General features: G+C 44.9%; 1 protein-coding gene across 18 annotated transcripts in view; it reads left to right on the top strand.

Moving 5' to 3' along the window:
- sox6 (SRY-box transcription factor 6) overlaps positions 1 to 23,965 on the top strand; it is a 235,787-nt gene that overhangs the window by 139,441 nt on the left and 72,381 nt on the right. For all 18 annotated transcript variants that reach the window (XM_071380895.1, XM_071380892.1, XM_071380897.1 and 15 more), the window contains one exon: positions 404 to 472. In XM_071380895.1, coding sequence (XP_071236996.1) covers positions 404 to 472 — 69 coding nt within the window. The remainder of the gene's footprint in view (positions 1 to 403; positions 473 to 23,965) is intronic.

Genomic DNA, 23,965 nt, shown 5'->3' on the forward strand with positions numbered 1-23,965 from the left:
AGCCTACACCAGTTACCACCATTGTAAACACATCAATCTCCGTCTCTGCTTCCCCATCTCAGACTGTCCATCACAGCCCTCCTATGCAAGCACATAGCCAGAAAACAAGCTAGGCCAGCAAGGCCACATCATCTACAGCTCTGCTATACTATGACTAATGCTGAAGGCCACTGTTGACTTGTCATGTCTTTAGGCAGGTGGTGATATGTTGTAATGGGGCTCAGATCACCATGACTTCTTGTTTGCAAATACTGTCCTGCAGTTACAGTGTCATGTTTTCCTTAGTGTCAGTTGATAGTCGGTCCCCGGCCTGGCTGAGTGGTATAAGCATGTACTGTACTCTGAGATGAGAGGACCATGTTTCTGACTGTAGTGACTCTTCTTCTCTGGTGTTTATCTACAGATTGCCAGACAACAGCAGCAGCTTCTGCAGCAGCAACACAAAATCAATATCCTTCAGCAGCAGATTCAGGTCAGTGGCTCGTTCATGTGTTCCCCTCACCCTTCCACTCTCTCACTGGCCTTTCCTTCCCCAGCCACACCCCACCACAGGCCACATGTGTAATCTCATGGGTTTCTATGGGTTTCTGTCTGACAGACATTACACTGGTACAGCTCAGCACTGGTACTTTACTGTCTTCCTTTATCTTTCTCTCGGTCTCCTTCCTTCTTTCTCTTTCGCTTCATTCTTCTGTCACTCTGTCTTACAGTCGTCATTCACATTACATGGTAATTGGCCATCGGTAATTGGGAAGGGTAAAGATGGAGGGGAATAATTATCACATCCTAATTAACAAAGATGGAGAGAAGAGAAAGTAACGACACCTAATGAAGCATGCTGCTGCTGGTAGAGAGAGAAGTGCCTGGAGGGTGGAGGTGGGGACATGAAAGAGGCTGGTAAATGCTGCCTTTGAAATGATACCATCCCAGTTGAGCGACGTGGCAGGCCTTTAGACAGCACCGGGGCTACTGTTCACAGCATATTGTTAGTGAGGGGAAAAATGTTGTTCACATCAATATGGTGGCTAAGGGAGATACTGTTTTTGGTGGAAGAAGAAGTTTGTTTAATATAGTATTCAGTTAAAGTCCTTTAAATGTTTGTTAATTTACTTGAACAAGAGTAATATATTTATAAAGGTGCACATAGAATAGCTCGTTTTATGCTCAGCTCAGATTGAAGGTTTTATTGAAGTAATGTCATTGTGTATGGTGGTGGTCATTGCCATGCGTTTTCTCTCCAAAGTGGATTGTGTTCTTTTCTCCCCTAAGTAATTATGGAAAATGGAGAAAAACATGTAAATGGGGGAGGAGGGGCGAGAGTATTCACACGAGACACAGACCAAGAAAAATGGAACGAGGGCACCATAAATAAACATGGCATATTTGCTGAAAGAAAGAAAGAAAACAGCATGAGAGGTAGCAGGAGGAGAGGAGAGGAGAGGAGAGGAGAGGAGAGGAGAGGAGAGGAGAGGAGAGGAGAGGAGAGGAGAGGAGAGGAGAGGAGAGGAGAGGAGAGGAGAGGAGAGAGAGTGCCAGTGTGCGGATTGTGTATGTGGGGAGTGTTGGGCGTGTGTGTTGGTGAGGTAGTACAGTACAGTGTGGTCAGGTTAGGGACCACCCATGCTGAGTGTTGGATACAGACAGGCTGGCTACTCTGGGTAGGGGTGGTCGGTCAGTGGCTAACTGTAGTCAAGGCCGTTGCCCCAGCCCAGCCGTCTGAGGAAATCCAAGGCTTTACTGTAGGGTGGGTCTGGTGCCAGGAGCAGTCTTCTCTTATGACCCACCTATTACTTATCCTGCTACTACTACACACTCACTACCGACACACACTCACTACCAACACACACTCACTACCAACACACACCCACTACCGACACACACTCACTACCAACACACACTCACTACCAACACACACTCACTACCAACACACACTCACTACCAACACACACCCACTACCAACATACACCCACTACCAACACACACTCACTACCGACACACACTCACTACCAACACACACCCACTACCAACACACACCCACTACCATCACACACTCACTACCAACACACACCCACTACCAACACACACTCACTACCGACACACACTCACTACCGACACACACTCACTACCGATACACGCTCACTACCGACACACACCCACTACCAACACACACTCACTACCGACACACACCCACTACCGACACACACCCACCACCAACACACACCCACTACCAACACACATTCACTACCAACACACACTCACTACCAACACACACCCACTACCAACACACACCCACTACCAACACACACTCACTACCAACACACACTCACTACCAACACACACTCACTACCAACACACACTCACTACCGACACACACTCACTACCAACACACACTCACTACCAACACACACTCACTACCGACACACAATCACTACCAACACACACTCACTACCGACACACACCCACTACCGACACACACCTACTACCAACACACACCCACTACCGACACACACCCACTACCATCACACACTCACTACCAACACACACCCACTACCAACACACACCCACTACCAACACACACCCAACACACACCCACTACCAACACACACCCACTACCAACACACACCCACTACCAACACACACCCAACACACACCCACTACCAACACACACCCACTACCGACACACACTCACTACCGACACACACTCACTACCGACACACACTCACTACCAACACACACTCACTACCAACACACACCCACTACCAACATACACCCACTACCAACACACACTCACTACCGACACACACTCACTACCAACACACACCCACTACCAACATACACCCACTACCAACACACACCCACTACCATCACACACTCACTACCAACACACACCCACTACCAACACACACTCACTACCGACACACACTCACTACCGACACACACTCACTACCGATACACGCTCACTACCGACACACACCCACTACCAACACACACTCACTACCGACACACACCCACTACCGACACACACCCACCACCAACACACACCCACTACCAACACACATTCACTACCAACACACACCCTCTCTCTCTCTCTCTCTCTCTCTCTCTCTCTCTCTCTCTCTCTCTCTCTCTCTCTCTCTCTCGCTCTCTCTCTCGCTCTCGCTCTCTCTCTCGCTCTCGCTCTGTTCTCTGTTTTGAGGAGGATCATTAAAACATAATTCTCCTCTCAATTCACCATCACAAATGGCTTCATTATCAGTTCCATACTTTGAAGTAAACATGTTTTCCCTTGCTGAGAATCTGTCCCTCCTGTAGTAGGCGTACTTTGTAAGGGTCCCAGTTGAATGGTGGAGGGGGCTATAGATCCCCTCTTCACCCCCTTCCCTCTCCACTCCTCCAGGGCTCTCCCCAGTCCCCAGTCCCTGTGATGTGTGGAGGCATAGCAGCAAAGCAAACCCCTTGGATTTACACGGCATTAAGCACAAAAGCAGGATTTAGTGCTGGGCCATAAACATCCCTCTTTCAAATGCACTTCCCAAGAGAAAGGCCCCACTGTCAATGTCTGCTTCTGCTGGAGGGGCCAGAGAGCTGGCCACTCTGGTGCTGCTGTCACTGTCCACAGTGTTTGTGAGAAATGACTTCCCATCACTCCACTAAAGATGAACTCACTCTGCTCTCTAGCACAGTACCCTCACTAGCATACACTCTAGAATAGAGCACCCTATGCCCTGGGACCAAGTCCCCTTAATAAGGACTCTTTACTCCTGGGCTCACTCACACATCACCACAACACATCATACTTTGACAGGTCCACACTCCACTCTTTCATGCTGTGGTTAAAGACTAATGTGCTACCTGGAAATTCCCCTTGATGAGCAGTTCAGGGATGAGGGTGTTATATCTCTTCCACCACACTTGGGGAGGTACTGAAAGTGTATGGATCTATTTCAAACAGATAGAGAGGCCCCTAGATGTAAAGATCTCTGTCCCTGTGATCTGTCCTGATGAAACACCACTATATCTACAATTAAACAAAAGAGACACATATTTACACCATCTGCTGCACTCCCCTCAGTCTGTCTGCTTGTTTACAACCCTCACCAGGCCCTTATCAAGCATAGATTAATCTCACAACAACTTCAAATCAGTTTGATCATGTTAGACATTTTGTTTATCCTACCGCAAGTCCTTTAATGCTTACTTCATTACATTTTCTCCCCTCGTGACCCAGTTTTACTCTGTCCTCTGTGGGGCTGGTCTGGCTGCTCGTAAAGATGGCCAACCAAAGGGATGAGGGGAGGGATGAGGCAGGCCGGGGCGAGGTAGCGAGGCACCTCGTCGGCACTCTGTTTTCTGCTCTTAAAAATGCCCCTGTCCTCTTAATATACAACAGCTTTGAGTGAATTAGTACTCTAAACAATCTTCCAGCCTGCATGTTGCAGACTTTTAGCAGTAGTAAAACAGCACTGGGGGATTGGGTTACCCTGCTGTTAGTATGGAGAACAGTGGGCTTTACTAGAGATCCTCCTCTTCACCATCAAAGTGCTTGTAGTTTGGCTCCAGGGGGAAAACGCTTCAGATTCTGGTGCTGTATTGATGATGTAACTGATCACATCAGTGGGGGCTGTAAACCGGACCGGAGGAGTCCAAATAAAACCACCAGGACCGTAACTGGACACCCTCCCTGGCATGCCATGCACTTTCAGGGGTTTTCTTTTAGGGAGGGCGAGAGGGAGGGAGAGAGGAAAGGACTGAGGGAGTTAGGGAGGGGTGTGCAGAAACAGGCAGAACGGTCTGGAACAAGACACGGTCCAATTTATTTGAGTCTCCTTTTGAATGGCCTTCTCTCTCTTTTCATCTAGTTCTACTTAGAGGAGGGAGAGAGATTGATTCTTTGTCCTTCGGGATTACAATGTCACTTGTTTTAAGATAGCAGATGTTTTGATTATGGTGTTAGGGGCTTATCAAAAGTTTAAAGCTCAAGGCTCTGTGTTTTTTTTAAACTCGTTTTTTGTTCCTCTAGCTGTCCCTTGTTATTGTTAAATTCCGCTCAGGGAGAGGATTACTGTTATGTGAATCAAGTATTAAACTTGATAAACACCATTAGGGAATCAACTAGAGGCTTGTGACAATTAAAAGCAAAATGTTGAAGTAAATCTGATCCGTAACAGAGCATGTGTTTCTTACATAACAGAGTCATCAAAGCTGTGTGAATGCGGCCATGGAAAGCCAGTGAGTTAAGGAGACAGAAAGGCAGAAACTGACGCTAAGCAGAGCTCTGTTCTGCCTGTTCTGTTCTGCCTGCATCTGCATCAATCAGCCACATCGACCGGCACTCGATTGGACTGTTAGGGGCTGTCTCCTTGACAATCACACCCACTTTTTATTCTTCCCCAATTGCAACAAATCCGGTTTTATTTTAACGTCTGAGTCTTACATATGGCTGTCTGTAATTATATAGGAGTGAATGGCAGCACAGCCATATGTTAGCAGCATGGGTAGCAGTCTATGAAATGACTTAATAAAATGGTGGTGACTGCTGTTGTTGGCCGAACACATGTTTCTGTGAAGAGGATATTTTTATATAGAGATAATCGCCATGGATTGGAGGAATTTTCATTCGTTTTTCTAATGGCTGTATTTGATCCAACCCAGGGGCAACTCCAGTCTCAGAGGACCCCAAGGTCAGTCTATTGGGGGTAGTAATTGTTTGAAGGTCTGCTCCCTGCCCACAGGGGCCAACTGACTGGGAGGTTGTGATGACAGGTGGGGGTCAGAGAGGTTTGCGGGGGGGGGGGGGCCTTGCCTTGCCGTGCTGTGATGGAGTGCAGCTCTCTGGCTATAGTAACAGTTAGCTGTCCTTGCCCATGCCCCATCCCTCCATCCCCCAGGCCCCATCCCCACAAAGCCCCCAATCCTCCAGCCCCTCTGCTCTCACACAGATATAGGCCAGGTGGAAATTCCTGCTCTCTCACGAGGCTTCCGAGCTGCCGTGTATCTCCTGTGCATGGAGATGGCAACAGTCCATGCATTCCTGAAAGATGGGGCTGGTACGGTGTGAGTCGAAGTGACACACACACACACACACACACACACACACACACACACACACACACACACACACACACACACACACACACACACACACACACACACACACACACACACACACACACACACACACAAGATAATAAATATTCCCTGAAAGGCTGAACTTTATCTTCACACGGTGCAGGTTGAAGAACGGAGCTCCCCAGATGAAATGGGGGGATGCTTTTAATCAGAAAAACCCTGTTAGGTCAATTACAATGTGTCTGTCTGTCCTCACATTCACAATAACACAATAACAATCCATACTTTATTACCTATGTTTATAATTATAACTCTGAGCTGGCATTGTTGCACCGTATGTTTAGCAGTGATATAAAGATCCCACTGATATGGGTTTCTATGGAGGCCATCTTTTAATCCAGCAGCCTTAAACGCTCTCGTCATTGGCCAGGTCTGGTTCTACTTATCTAGCTCAGAGCTGCTTTTCCTCCTCCTGCTCATGTAAAGGACCTCCACGTGACTGTCTTCCGCTGTCAACCCCTACTCCTCCACCTCCCAACTCCCTCTCCCCCAATCTCCCAACCCCCTCTCCCCCAATCTCCCAAACCCCTCTCCCCCAATCTCCCAACCCCCTCTCCACCAATCCCCCAACCCCCTCTCCCTCAATCCCCCACCCCCCTCTCCACCAAGCCCTCCAGCCTGTACAGGGTGGCTACATCCACACCCCTCCCAGGACTTATACCGTCCACTGATCCACTCATTTTGAGTCACTCTACACTTTATTCATCTCTATTTATGCCTCTGGCTGGGAATGATGCCTATTGTAGATTCACTTTATATAGAGAATTATTGTTCTTAGATCTGTGTTCTATTTGGAGCTATTTTGGACTTAAGGTTATTGAAATATTACATTTATTTATGTTACTACAAAAATATACGAAGTAAAAAAAAAACTATAATGTAATACAAACAATAATATTTTGCGCCCCATAGCATCTACCAAGAGCACAGAGTGTGCTGGTACTTGTTGTTTGGCTTTAAAGAAGTTCCATTGCCTTAGTTAAAAGAGAAAAGACCAGTGCCTTGTTGTCAGCCCTCACTTCAAAGTGGAAAAGGTTTCCTCACATGTGGTTTTAAATGGTGTGGAGGAACAGCAGGGGACTTCTAAGGGTTAAATGATAATAGCTGCAGACAGTTCCCAGATTAAAGATACTATTTAATTACACAAGGGCTAGCTAACCACCTCCACATCCTAGCCTGCCAGGCAGACACACTCCTATAAAGCACAGCAACACCACAACACAACAACTCACACATACTGTAGAACTTGTGTACATGTGTGTGGGTGTCTTTATATGTTTATATGTCCGTGCTTGTATTTGTGTGTGTATGTTTGTGTATTCTATGAGTTTGTGTGTTTATCAGTGTGTTATAGGTGAGTGTTAACATAGAGATGGTGTAGAGAGAGCCTGAGGAGAAGCTCTACTTTCAGAGGTCTGGCTGGCTGACAAACAGACAGACATACAGACATATGGCCCTGCTCAAGAGCTAGTGAGGGCCTGATTCCTCTCATATGTGCAGCACAGTATCCCCAGGGCCGTAGAGCCGGCCTCCCTCCCTCCCTTTGCTGTGGTCATTTAACAGCAGTAGAGCTTGAAGAAGCATGACAGGCCCAGGGGTCCAGGGCCCAGGGGCTAACCAGGCCAGGGCCCCAATAAAGGGTTAATCAGTAGCAGCTTCCTTTCTCACTTGATATATATTTTGGGGGTATGACTAGGGAACTTTCAATAAATTCCCTGGTTGACACATTAAAGGTTCCTTTACACAATCAAACCATTTTTGACAGTATATGCGTTTAAAGGCTCAAATTGGCATACTGTTGAAGTTACACACGTGTGTCTGTCTCAAGGTAGAATTAATTCCATTACATGCAAATACTCATTGAGCTGTAATTTAATCACTTTTTTCTTCTTCACCATTATCATTGATGAACAGACTACGCCACAAATTCCTGAATACATCATTTGCTTTTATTAACCTACCAGTCTTACGCTGTCTCTCTGAGTCTGTTTTTGAAATCCAACAAAAACACATGAGAAAGAATAGCAGCCTTTTTAGAGATTTTCAGGATGCAGCTCCATGTCCCAGTGTTGCAAAGCGCTGATAGAATTCACAGGGGAAGCTCTATAAAAGCGGGTCCTGTCTGCCCAGGCAATAGGGACCTCCTAATTAAACACAGAGCCCTTTGTGTCACACATTGGTTTTTGAATGAAGGCAACAATCCCTCTCCCCTCTATATGGGCACAGAGAGATGCCTCTGTCTGTCTGTCTGTCTGCCTGCCTGCCTGCCTGTCTGTCTGTCTGTCTGTCTGTCTGTCTGTCTGTCTGTCTGTCTGTAAGGTGCTACTAATGCTATGCTAGTCAGTGTGCAGGTGAACCGCTCCAGTCCTACTGCAGCAGTGTGCTGTGTGGCTCTCCTATTTGTGTGTCTCTAAGTCACACACTTATTCCTTGAACATGACTCGTAGCATTCTAACCTATAGTGGAACATACAGGAGATTATCAGGACAAATGCAAGAGTGGGATCCACCCCCAGACCAAGTGGTTTCTGCCCGGTGCCATAGTCTTTAAAGGTCACTCTGGCTCCTGCTCGATTTTCATTATTTACAGTCATTGTAATAGGGTACCTTGCCCATCACACCCGATCTGAAGATCATGTGACACAAGCCTATACAGTAATTCCCCCAATTTACTGGCTTACTGTATTTTTATTTAATTTAACTAGGCAAGTCAGTTAAGAACAAATTCTTATTTACAATGACGACCTACCCCGGCCTACCCCGACCTACCCCGGCCAAACCCTCCCGATGCTGGGACAATTGTGCGTCGCCCTATGGGACTCCCGATCACTGCCGTGATACAGCCCAGGATCGAACCAGGGTCTGTAATGACACCTCTTGCACTGAGAGGCAGTGCCTTAGACCGCTGCGCCACTCGGGAGCCTGTACTGTACTGTAGTCTACACACAATATGCTTTGCCCTTGTAATCCAATGAACGGTAATTGCACCCAACATTTTATTTGTTTAACATTTTAGTGAGAACAAAGCACACTGCTACCATATAATGGGGAATCATTTCAAATGAACTTTAGATAAACACAAGGGTGGCTGCTAATTGAACAAAGATAATGGCTCCTAATTTATGCCTCTCAGATGTTTCTGTTGTTTTCCAGGGCGCAAATGATCTTCTAAGAGATTCTTGTTAATGCATTGGCAAAACGCACCAAAATAGACATTGTTAAAGGGAATGTGTAAGTTCCCCAATTAGCCCAGCCAGATCAACTACTAGCATTATAGCAAGAGAATAATAGAGCAGGGAGTGATAGCGTGTTTCCAGACGGTGTTAGCTAGGCTGGCAGTAGTGGGATTATTCGGGGGCCCTAACGGTCTCATCATATCAGCTTGGCTTGAGCCCAGGGAGGGAGATAGCTCTATAGATCCAGCCCTACATAACATGCTCGCCCACCAGTTAAAGGAGACTGTTAGCTGATGAAGATGTGCACATGCAAGACTAGAGATAAAAGAAAGTGTTGACCCAACTCATTAGCCCCTGTGATTTAATATATTGACACTTGAATGCAAATAATTCCATTTAGTGGCCTGTGTTGGGCTCAATTTAATTAGTTATGAAATGTGACTTCTTGTCAGGAAGCAGAAGAAATGCTGACGTTAAATAAAGTCGTGTGCAATTTGAACAATAAAGCTATCGCGCCCCTGTTAAAACTTAATGATGCACAAAAAGGGCTTAATAGATACAACCTCAGCAATGGCTGTGATGGTTTGGAAATTAAGCTAAGTGGACGAACAGCAAGACTAGTAATGTCGCTGGCCTGTTAAAACAAATTCACACATTATGAATATAAACAGTGCAGGCTATCTGGGACGATTCGGTCTGTAGGTTTTGTCGACGTACATCTGCCTTGCCGCTGAAAGACTCTTCCGGCTTCCTTTTCTTCGTTAGGTCAGGGTTAAGGTACACACAGAGAGTGGGGATATTGAATGGACTTATTATTGCATTAGGCACCATTTCCTCTGACACTGGGCCCTAGCTTGTGAATGGCAAACTGTAGAGAGTGTAAACGTTGAAAGATACACATCCCCAGTACTTACACGATGTGATGGGTTCATAGAGGCTGCCTGCCTGGCACACAAAGGCACATTTGTGTGGGGAACATATGCTAGGAACACACATGTCTTTGTTGGTGATGTAAGCATGTACATAAACACGCCTCCATTATTAATGTTAATGACACAACATCTCCTAGCGGTCTTGTAATTATCAGCAGGGCAGCGCAGCGTCTTTGTGTTCCCACACCTCGCCTGTTTAGGCTGCGTTAATGAACTGCATGCATCTTGACAAGGGCTGTCACATGAACAGTTGTAATGTGTAAAGTCACACCTGAGTGTCTGCCTTAAATTAGTCACCTGAGGGGATTCCAAACAAGCACTGGGATTTAGTAATTTATGCCAGGACCCTGCAGCCTCTCATAGTAGCTCAATGCTAGTGATAACAGTAATCAACACAAGACAGCAGATCACTGGAGCTGTAGTGCATCTCATCAGGCATTAGGGAACCTAGTGAGCTCTGTGATAAGACAGTACTGTTAAATACACTTCATAACCCTAACAGGAGCACTTTACAGCTCATTATTGATAGTGAAACGAGGCCAACTGTAGCTATGATACATAAAGCCGTACTCTATGACCTCTGAATATCATTATAAAGCACCTGTTTACAACTCTATTGCTCCCCATAATCCTTTCCTGGATGAAGGTGGCCAGTCGCCTTATACTTGGCACTCATTGGACCCCGTGCTCTGAAGGAAAATATCAGTTGACGGAGAACACATCCTCCAGTGTGAAGTTGACTTAGTTTCCTCTTCCTCTCCCTCTCCGCTCGGCCAGTGTTTTCCCTGCTAATGTTGAGCAAACTGTTTTGTCTTTGCGTTGGCTCTGCGCAGCCCTCGGCCTCCACAGTGGGCACACTCACAGGGAGAGGGCTGCATTAATAGGATCTAGTGTGTGCGGCCAGCCGGCAGGGAGAAAGGGGGCCCGTGTTTTCTTAGGGCCGGGGTGGCAAAGCAAAGCATTCAGCCCATGGCAGCAAAAAAATACCCTTTTTGTTTTTGGGCGGAGGAGAGTCCAAGCATTCCCTATGGAACACAATGAATGGCCCATTCTGTTCTGCACCATTATTCAGACACAGAATTGTTTTGTTTTTTAGGTATTTTTTTCTCCAGAATTATTCTTCCCCATCACTTGGTGTGCACATGACATTTGAGCGTGTTTTAAAGTCTCGGCACACTCATGTGCCTGTAATAAAGTGGTCCCTCGTAACAATCGTGCTTTCTGCCGGACAACAGAGCCCACTCTGTTGTTTTCCCAAGCCACAGCAGCTGGGAGGCAATTGTGAAGACAGAGGCTCAGTCTATGTGCAGAGCGGAGGGAGCAGAGGAGAGGACAGGAAGAAGGGGAAGTCCTCCCCTGCTCCTCCAGCCCCCTCCTGACCAGCCTCCAGCCCAGAGGCCAGCCAGCCGCCGTGTGGACAATGCCATTATTAGATTAGGGGTGGTCCAACGCCAGCCAGCCAGCCAGCTCTCTGTCCCACCACCAGACACACTGCAGTCTCTTATTAACTCACTCCAGTCTCCCGCTCAGTCTCCACAATGGTGAGGTTGTTAGAATTGTTTTGTGTTCTTTTATATTCACAGAAACAGTAGATGTTTAAAGTAAAAATGTAAATCAGATGTTGGTTTTAAATAAACCCGAATTATATGAGAAAATATCAGAAAAATGACTGTACATCAGAAGTATATTTTTACAAGGGATGATTTACACATGAAAAGTATCAGAAGAGAAATAATTAAATATAAAATGCTATGTGGAGAGCATGTGTTTCTGCCCCTCAGAGATTGGCCTTTCCTAACAGTATGTTGAGGGATTGGAGGATTTCACAGGCATATTCCAATAGTATTTCACATTTTCTCCTACGCTTCACATGTTCATACCCTTCTATTCCTCACATCCCCCCAGCCTGTTCACAGTGGTTATGGTGGGCTCTCTGACTAGGCCGTGTCCGACCTCTTTTACAACTCCACCCGCCCCCCTGCAGTGAGGGTCAGAGGCATTCTGCTTATTCCCAATCCCATAGAGGTGGGATGTATACGCAGGATAATGATGCCAGGCCCAGACTCACTTGTGGGTTTGTTTATGTCTGTTTGCATCTTTCCTGTCATTATCCATGCTGTTTGAGGGAGTCCCCATGGGTTTGACCAGTTTACTGCAAACCTTTTGAATTTCATGACCAGACCATGCCAGAATATGATTTTTTCCCTTCTATTTCATTGTGTGCCTAACAAAAAACATCCACACAGATCTCATGTTTTCTGGAAATGTAACATTGTAGAGGTGGTAGTAATGTAAGTATCTGGTTCTGGAATAGTAGGACATTTATTTGGGAGAGGGGATAGTGTGGGTGTGTACGTATGTGTGTCTGTGTGTGCTCGCCTCTGTGTGCGAGAGAGAGAGTATCATGAAAGCAGCTTTTGTACCCTACATAACATTTCAACCCCAAGGCCTATCTTTGATATTATATATTATATTCAATACAAATCGAATTACTTTAAATATTTACAAACTTAAATTACATTTAAGGTATTTGAGACTCAAGAATTTGCATTAAGTACACAATCTGGATATCATAAGGTGAATGCACCAATTTGTAAGTCGCTCTGGATAAGAGCGTCTGCTAAATGACTTAAATGTAAATGTAAATTTCTGTTGAATCTACATTGATCTCGTCTATTCTCAGGGGAGTAGCTTCATTCTTCTGCTTTGTACTCTTAACATGTTAATGCTTCAACCAATTTACTGAACATCAGTAACATTCACCAACATACTGGTATGCTGCATCTTATTCTATTCTGAACATCAGTAACATTCACCAACATACTGGTATGCTGCATCATATTCTATTCTGAACATCAGTAACATTCACCAACATACTGGTATGCTGCATCATATTATATTCTGAACATCAGTAACATTCACCAACATACTGGTATGCTGCATCATATTCTATTCTGAACATCAGTAACATTCACCAACATACTGGTATGCTGCATCATATTCTATTCTGAACATCAGTAACATTCACCAACATACTGGTATGCTGCATCATATTATATTCTGAACATCAGTAACATTCACCAACATACTGGTATGCTGCATCATATTATATTCTGAACATCAGTAACATTCACCAACATACTGGTATGCTGCATCATATTCTATTCTGAACATCAGTAACATTCACCAACATACTGGTATGCTGCATCTTATTCTATTCTGAACATCAGTAACATTCACCAACATACTGGTATGCTGCATCATATTATATTCTGAACATCAGTAACATTCACCAACATACTGGTATGCTGCATCATATTCTATTCTGAACATCAGTAACATTCACCAACATACTGGTATGCTGCATCATATTCTATTCTGAACATCAGTAACATTCACCAACATACTGGTATGCTGCATCATATTCTACTCTGAACATCAGTAACATTCACCAACATACTGGTATGCTGCATCATATTCTATTCTGAACATCAGTAACATTCACCAACATACTGGTATGCTGCATCATATTCTCTTCTGAACATCAGTAACATTCACCAACATACTGGTATGCTGCATCATATTATATTCTGAACATCAGTAACATTCACCAACATACTGGTATGCTGCATCATATTCTATTCTGAACATCAGTAACATTCACCAACATACTGGTATGCTGCATCATATTCTATTCTGAACATCAGTAACATTCACCAACATACTGGTATGCTGCATCATATTATATTCTGAACATCAGTAATATTCACCAACATACTGGTATGCTGCATCATATTCTACTCTGAACATCAGTAACATTCACCAACATACTGGTATGCTGCATCATATTCTATTCTGAACATCAGTAACATTCACCAACATACTGGTATGCTGCATCATATTATACTCTGAACATCAGTAACATTCACCAACATACTGGTATGCTGCATCATATTCTATTCTGAACATCAGTAACATTCACCAACATACTGGTATGCTGCATCATATTCTACTCTGAACATCAGTAACATTCACCAACATACTGGTATGCTGCATCATATTCTATTCTGAACATCAGTAACATTCACCAACATACTGGTATGCTGCATCATATTATATTCTGAACATCAGTAACATTCACCAACATACTGGTATGCTGCATCATATTCTACTCTGAACATCAGTAACATTCACCAACATACTGGTATGCTGCATTATATTCTACTCTGAACATCAGTAACATTCACCAACATACTGGTATGCTGCATCATATTCTATTCTGAACATCAGTAACATTCAACAACATACTGGTATGCTGCATCATATTCTACTCTGAACATCAGTAACATTCACCAACATACTGGTATGCTGCATTATATTCTACTCTGAACATCAGTAACATTCACCAACATACTGGTATGCTGCATCATATTCTATTCTGAACATCAGTAACATTCACCAACATACTGGTATGCTGCATCATATTATACTCTGAACATCAGTAACATTGACCAACATACTGGTATGCTGCATCATATTCTACTCTGAACATCAGTAACATTGACCAACATACTGGTATGCTGCATCATATTCTATTCTGAACATCAGTAACATTCACCAACATACTGGTATGCTGCATCATATTCTATTCTGAACATCAGTAACATTGACCAACATACTGGTATGCTGCATCATATTCTACTCTGAACATCAGTAACATTCACCAACATACTGGTATGCTGCATCTTATTATACTCTGAACATCAGTAACATTGACCAACATACTGGTATGCTGCATCATATTCTATTCTGAACATCAGTAACATTCACCAACATACTGGTATGCTGCATCATATTATACTCTGAACATCAGTAACATTCACCAACATACTGGTATGCTGCATCATATTCTATTCTGAACATCAGTAACATTCACCAACATACTGGTATGCTGCATCATATTCTATTCTGAACATCAGTAACATTGACCAACATACTGGTATGCTGCATCATATTCTATTCTGAACATCAGTAACATTCACCAACATACTGGTATGCTGCATCATATTATATTCTGAACATCAGTAACATTCACCAACATACTGGTATACTGCATCATATTCTATTCTGAACATCAGTAACATTCACCAACATACTGGTATGCTGCATCATATTCTATTCTGAACATCAGTAACATTCACCAACATACTGGTATGCTGCATCATATTCTATTCTGAACATCAGTAACATTGACCAACATACTGGTATGCTGCATCATATTCTATTCTGAACATCAGTAACATTCACCAACATACTGGTATGCTGCATCATATTCTATTCTTATCTTCAGCATTATGGTTGGAAAGTCTCATATTACTATTTCTATCATAACCTAAACATCACACTTCTAAATGTCCTGTAATTGTTTAGGTATAACCTTTAGTGTACTGACATACTGTATGCATGGTTTCCAGTGTGGCAGTGTGGCATACAGTACAGTAGAGTACAGCAGCCTCCAGTCAGTGCAGAGTTCTTGAGCCAGCCTGAAACCAGGGGAAGTCAGGGGAGGGAGGGGGCTGGGCTGGAGGGTGCTGTCTGCCCTGCTTTTTAACAGCAGCAGACTTAATATAGACATATTGGAATGGCTCCCTTCCAAGAGAGCTTGTTTTACTGTGTAAGGAATTAGTGGAACAAGAAGTCATCTATTGGTTATTCCCCAGACGGCCCGACCTCACCCCAGTGTCGGATTCCTCTGCACCTTACCCTGCTCTCTGCTGCAGATAGACTGGAGGGAGAGTGGACACTACCCCCCTCCCCTACCCTCCAGACAGTCCCTGTTGTCAAAGAGCAGCGGCGTAGCGTACACGTATTATTAGTCAGGCTCTTGCTCAGACGCCTCTCCAGCAGAATAGAGAATGACGTGTACTTTGGCAGACGATGTTAATCTTTTACCTGCTGGCTAAATGTGAGGTCTCAGGGTCCGAGGGAAGGGGGAGACGGGTCATAGTCATGTCCAGGACAAGGACCTTTTGTTGCTGACCTGGACCTCTGTAGTAGATTGGGCTCACATTTCAGAGCAAAGGGAACAATGTTCTCTAGTCTGGGAGGCAGGTGGAGGGGAGGGAGGTGGAGGGGAGGCAGGTGGAGGGGAGGCGGGTGGAGAGGAGGGAGGTTTTGGGGAGGGAGGTGGAGACCTGGCCTTAATACCAGCTAGCCACAAGGCTGAAGGATCAAAGTCTGGCTCAGCGTTATCGATCCACTGGCCTGATTACCATCACACACCAAACAGAGCACAATGTCTGGGACTCTGATAACACGACTACACTGGACTGTGTGTGTGGGTGAGTGGGTGTGTGTGCGTGTGTGTACACCCTTTTGTGCTGTCACATTGTGTCTTTGTGAGCGTGTATGTGCCTGTATGTGTGTACATATGTGTGTGCCCGTGCCTCTGTGCGTGTCAGAGCCTGTGTTGGATTAGTGCGTAAAGCTGTAGTGCGGTCACACTGGAGGAGTGCGGTTAACTGATAAATGACCTGTGATGTGGGAGTAATGTGTGCTTGGGGATCTCTGGGATTGTTTTATGAATTGACCTCTCTAGAACAAAGTAATGCACAGCCTCTAGAGCCCATGAGTGGTTCCATTCAGTAATCTTCCTCCTGGTTGGGCTCCAGAAAGCATTCGCCCAGCTCTTTCTCTCTCTCTCTCCGCAGCAGCAGCACAGTAGCAGGCCGGGTGTTGAGTTCACATGGCCGTCTGGTGTCAGTGTTACAGTGCTTTCTGTGGGGATGAAGCCAGGGCTGCCAGCTTCCTGTAGATCGCTTTACCTTCAAATGAAGCTCCTAAGGTGCTTTCCACTTGCAGGCGTTTGGTGTGTGACTCAGTGGAGAGTAGGGGGGAACGCCGTGTCAACTATCAGCACTTACAGTAACAGCTGGAGCCAGTCCTCTCTGGGTCAAATTATATCAACCCAATGTATTTTCTAACTCCTCAGGTAAGATGTGAAAAGTGGGATTGCTGGAGTTGTGGCAGAACGGCTGACAGAAATAGTGTAGGTTTAATAAGCACATTTAGACTCCCTGTTAGTGATTTCTAGCAAACGTTTTGCTTAATTGTCTATTTAGTTTTATAATGTAACTGCACAAGTCATGTTATTAGACTGATATACTCTGGGTGACTCTCTTTAAATCAAATGAATAAAGATGAAACCTCACATACAGGTTTGATATTCCTCCAAACACATCTGGGTAGCACGTCGGAGGGTGTCAGTCAGCTACCGCTTAGACATTTCACCTGAGACTCCCACTGTGCTTCTCAGCAGCTCCAAACTTTTATAACACAGTAAGAAAAACATTTTTCTTTCCTTTTCTGTCTTCTATCTCATCTTGTCAACATTGAGGGAATTTGGACATGTTAAAACAACTCCCCTCCTCCTTTAAAAAGGGGAAGAGGACAGCATCCCAGTGACGCTTGGTGAGGATCAGACTGTGTTAGTGTTTGGGGGTGCGGGTGGCCTGCTGGGCTGGGTCGGTAATGCTGCAGGGTGTCTCCTGGGCCCTGTTTAAAGACCGCTACAGACAGTGAGGAGCATAGGTGCTGACAGGGGCCCTATTGAGCACAGTAATGGCTTGTACATCTCCATTTGCACCTGTATGTGTTTGTTTGCATGCGCGTGTTTGTCAGTGTGTGTATGTCTCTGTATGTGTGTGTGTGTGTGTGTGTGTGTGTGTGTGTGTGTGTGTGTGTGTGTGTGTGTGTGTGTGTGTGTGTGTGTGTGTGTGTGTGTGTGTGTGTGTGTGTGTGTGTGTGTGTGTTTGTCAGTGTGTTTGTCAGTGTGTGTGTGTGTTTGTCAGTGTGTGTGTGTGATAGGAGAGAAGAGCAGTGCTCTCTCTCATGTCTGCCCTGTCTCTTACGCTGAGTGCGTGTAATGGTAATCTGACCATGGTCAATCCCAGGCCTTTGGCTGGCTCTGCTCTCTGCACTGGCTGACCCCGGGATTAGCTGCTGCTGTACACCATTACAACACTGTAGTGCTGATGTCAATGCTTCCACTAATGACATTGATTCAGTTAGAATGAATCTCACTGTATATTCAAGCTGGTTTTACACACTTTATTTTCAGTCATTTTTTATTATATTCACAGATATTTTTGTGTTCTTTTTAAATTTGATTGATTTAAAATCTTGTTCACAGTGTTAAATCTAATTAAAACTGAGAGTTAGTGCCATTTCTCATTATGCCAGCACATCGTTGAGAGTGAAACAGATTGCACTCTGTACTGGTACAGACTTCATCAGGTCATCTGAATTGATGATACATGTTGCAAGGCGGTTGAGAGGCCTCTCTCACCCCTGGAAACCTCTGTTGGTGCGTGTGCTGGCAGAGGGAGCAGCCCCAGCCAACTATCTGTCTGACTGATCACTACAGATGCTCTTCCTCAAGTATTCCGAGTCCGATCCTCAGTGCAGAGTCTTCTGGGACTAACAATAGCACCTGTTCCTCATAAGATAGCCCATTCATGTATCTTTAATGAAGCTTTGGGGCAGATGGTGTGAAATGGTATTATCCAGTGCTTAGCAGTGCTAAGACAAAGAGGGAGCAGTGCCAGCGTAACAATGAGTGGGGAGGACGCGGCCCAAGTGCTCTGCTCACATCTGCTCCACTTCATTCTATCAGACTCCTCAAGATCATCCTGGCAATAGAAATATTCTGGGCACCCAGCCGATAGGCAGATGAACTTCAGGGTAACTCTTTCAGGGTCTGGGTGTTGCCACAAAGGGTGGAGAAACTGACACACACACACACACACACACACACACACACACACACACACACACACACACACACACACACACACACACACACACACACACACACACACACTGAAATGGAAGTCTTTTGTCTGGGAGCTAATCTGTAATTTATCAACAATGTATTCTCATAACTGGCATTCTTCTGATGCGTTTTTGACGGTTGTTTCCAGTCAATGGAAAACCAGAGTGATAATGTGTAAATTGATAAATGCATTGTCTGCTGAACTACCGTGCCATGTGTTAATTGACAGGCTGAAGGCTAGACTTCCACTATTAGCTGGCACTTTGAAGCTTCTCCAGATTTGATTTCCCTTTCTCTGACATTAGCAGAGTAAATGAAAGTTTAATGCACAGTGCTCATTACTGTAAATCACAACCATTCAAACCCAATGCACTTATTTTCCCCGATACACATTTACATTTCCTCTTTCCTAGGTAAATCTCTTTATTGTGATATCTATTCATTAAAAACACAGTGCTGTCACTGGAGAGATTTCCCTTTTCATTTACAGCTTTGTTTGTAGGCAACATTCAGGATATTTGATGAATTTAGCTATTGTCTGATTGACACTGTATTTTCTTGATATATAGATTTTCTCTCAGATTCCAATTATATGGCGTCAGATATCTGAACAGAATCTCCTTCTGCTCCTAGAGTGATCTCTACAGTAATTAGTGTCGACATGCCTAAACACATTTATTTCAGTCTTTTGTATGAACAAACGTCTGATTTCATTAAACAACTAAACTGATGATATTACTGTTTGAAACAATGATGACAGGGAATAGTTAAGATAAATATTTATCAGTGATATAAGCCGCTCATAGCTATGGAGTAATAGAATTATGATTAAATGTGTTGAATCTGTGAAGCTCAGTGTATTCAGCTCATTACAATAATAGTTCCACTTACGTTGCACATTTGGAGCAGCAGTTTCAGTGTAACACCCTGGCTTTAGCCTGATTCGTTTTGTTAGTTTATTGCGAGTAAGGTTAATTGCAATTATGTATGTGACTGACCTTAATAGCCTTCCTGAGGGTAGACTAACACACTCAGTACTGAGGGAGAGAGAGGGAGGGAGAGAGTCTGCTTCAGAGAGTCTTTCTCTGCACCGTGAGTGCAGTACATTCAGAAAAATACTTCATCTGGTTTTATAGAACGAACACTCCAACACAAGGCAGGCCCTGTTCCCCAGTGTACCCCTTCACCTGTTGCTGGCTCTAACTCATGTTGGGACATTAATTATTGCGTTTTTTCATATGTTCTATACATGCGGGCCATGAGCCATCTTTCATCCTGTCTGCCTGGAAACCTGGAACACCAATCCCAATGAAAAATACATTTTATTTAAGGTCGTTTCCACCAGTCTCCCAGGTCATTGACTTTTCTCCAGACGCAGCACATTTTACGGAAATACTTTTCAGATTATAGGAAAGAAAAATGGAAATGACATGCTTCTCCATTCCTTTTCTAATGTACTTTCTGTACTTGCACTTTGTTGAAAAGCTACATAGACAGAAAGTGTTATTTATTTAGTTTTCAGTGTACCTCTGCACCTCTGGCCAGATCGATAGAGTGGTCCTGGGGATATAAAGCGGTGGGGAACGGGCCCTGCTGCACCAGATCAGGGCACACAGGGGGAGCAGACAGAGATCATAAGCAGACCTCAGCTAGAACGTGGGGGAAAAGTCGTTGCTCAAAGCAGGTTGATTTCATGCCCCAATGCTGCGGGAGTAATTGCACCCAGACCCGTTTTATTGCAAGTTGATTTTAAAGAGGGATGAATGGAGAAACATTCTGTAAAGTGTTTATTTTGGGGGCTGACCTTTATTAACCCGTTTTCCAGGCGGGTTCCCCTGAGGTGGGCTGGCCCGGTGCTAGATTAACCCTCACAGGCCCAACACAGCCTGGCTGCTCCCTATCACCGGCAGGCAGGAAGCAGAGGATCACAGTCAGATTGGGCTCTGCTTCAGCTCTCAGCATTTGTCTCATTCTGAAGCCCCCCCACACACTACACTGCCTCTAAGAGACATTAACAACACACACACACACACACACACACACACACACACACACACACACACACACACACACACACACACACACACACACACACACACACACACACACACACACACACACACACACACACACACACACACACACACACACACACGCGCGCACACACACACACGCGCGCACACACAAAAACACACACACACACACACACACACACACACACACACACACACTCACACACACACACACACACACACACTCACACACACACACAAAAACACTTACACACACAAACAGACTTACACACGCAGTTAGAGCACATATTTATCCTCTTGCCGTAGAGAGTCAGAACAGGACAGTCAGCTTCAGCATGGACAGTGAAGGTTAATAATGTCAGACTGAAACAGTTTAGACAGTTTGAGGAGCAGTGTAGGATATGTGGGGGGCAGGGCATGGCTCTGGACGTTAAGATGAAATATCACAAACAGACAGCGGCTGAAAGCCGTTGCTGTAAATTACCGGATCGCCTGGGCTTTTATCGTCTGTATCAATGATCCTCCAAAAGTATGAGATAGAGGCTGTATGTCTGAGCTCATCTTCCCTGTCAGTCAGGGCGGCAGGTTGTTTGTGTGAGGGTGTCCCTGTTTGTTTGTACATGTCCCTATGAAGCGTTATGGTTCAACCTCCCATCTCACCACACCACCGACACCACAGTGTTATGGTTCGACATCTCATCTCACCACCGACACCACAGTGTTATGGTTCGACATCTCATCTCACCACACCACCGACACTACAGTGTTATGGTTCAACATCTCATCTCACCACCCACCGACACTACAGTGTTATGGTTCAACATCTCATCTCACCACCGACACTACAGTGTTATGGTTCAACATCTCACCACACCACCGACACTACAGTGTTATGGTTCAACATCTCATCTCACCACCGACACTACAGTGTTATGGTTCAACATCTCACCACACCACCGACACTACAGTGTTATGGTTCAACATCACCACACCACCGACACTACAGTGTTATGGTTCAACATCTCATCTCACCACCGACACTACAGTGTTATGGTTCAACATCTCATCTCACCACCGACACTACAGTGTTATGGTTCAACATCTCACCACACCACCGACACTACAGTGTTATGGTTCAACATCTCATCTCACCACCGACACTACAGTGTTATGGTTCAACATCTCATCTCACCACCGACACCACAGTGTTATGGTTCAACATCTCATCTCACCACCGACACTACAGTGTTATGGTTCAACATCTCACCACACCACCGACACTACAGTGTTATGGTTCAACATCTCATCTCACCACCGACACTACAGTGTTATGGTTCAACATCTCACCTCACCACCGACACTACAGTGTTATGGTTCAACATCTCATCTCACCACCGACACTACAGTGTTATGGTTCAACATCTCATCTCACCACCGACACTACAGTGTTATGGTTCAACATCTCACCACACCACCGACACTACAGTGTTATGGTTCAACATCTCATCTCACCACCGACACTACAGTGTTATGGTTCAACATCTCACCTCACCACCGACACTACAGTGTTATGGTTCAACATCTCATCTCACCACCGACACTACAGTGTTATGGTTCAACATCTCACCACACCACCGACACTACAGTGTTATGGTTCAACATCTCACCTCACCACCGACACTACAGTGTTATGGTTCAACATCTCATCTCACCACCGACACTACAGTGTTATGGTTCAACATCTCACCTCACCACCGACACTACAGTGTTATGGTTCAACATCTCACCACACCACCGACACTACAGTGTTATGGTTCAACATCTCATCTCACCACCGACACTACAGTGTTATGGTTCAACATCTCACCTCACCACCGACACTACAGTGTTATGGTTCAACATCTCATCTCACCACCGACACTACAGTGTTATGGTTCGACATCTCATCTCACCACCGACACTACAGTGTTATGATTCAACATCTCACCTCACCACCGACACTACAGTGTTATGGTTCAACATCTCACCACACCACCGACACTACAGTGTTATGGTTCAACATCTCACCTCACCACCGACACTACAGTGTTATGGTTCGACATTTCACCACACCACCGACACTACAGTGTTATGGTTCGACATCTCATCTCACCACACCACCGACACTACAGTGTTATGGTTCGACATCTCATCTCACCACACCACCGACACTACAGTGTTATGGTTCAACATCTCACCTCACCACCGACACTACAGTGTTATGGTTCAACATCTCACCACACCACCGACACTACAGTGTTATGGTTCAACATCTCACCTCACCACCGACACTACAGTGTTATGGTTCAACATCTCACCACACCACCGACACTACAGTGTTATGGTTCAACATCTCACCACACCACCGACACTACAGTGTTATGGTTCAACATCTCATCTCACCACCGACACTACAGTGTTATGGTTCAACATCTCACCTCACCACCGACACTACAGTGTTATGGTTCAACATCTCACCACACCACCGACACTACAGTGTTATGGTTCAACATCTCACCACACCACCGACACTACAGTGTTATGGTTCAACATCTCATCTCACCACACCACCGACACTACAGTGTTATGGTTCAACATCTCATCTCACCACACCACCGACACTACAGTGTTATGGTTCAACATCTCACCTCACCACCGACACTACAGTGTTATGGTTCAACATCTCACCACACCACCGACACTACAGTGTTATGGTTCAACATCTCACCACACCACACCACCGACACTACAGTGTTATGGTTCAACATCTCATCTCACCACATCACCGACACTACAGTGTTATGATTCAACATCTCACCACATC

The sequence above is a fragment of the Salvelinus alpinus genome, chromosome 33, assembly GCF_045679555.1.
Source record: "Salvelinus alpinus chromosome 33, SLU_Salpinus.1, whole genome shotgun sequence".
NCBI lineage: Eukaryota > Metazoa > Chordata > Actinopteri > Salmoniformes > Salmonidae > Salvelinus > Salvelinus alpinus.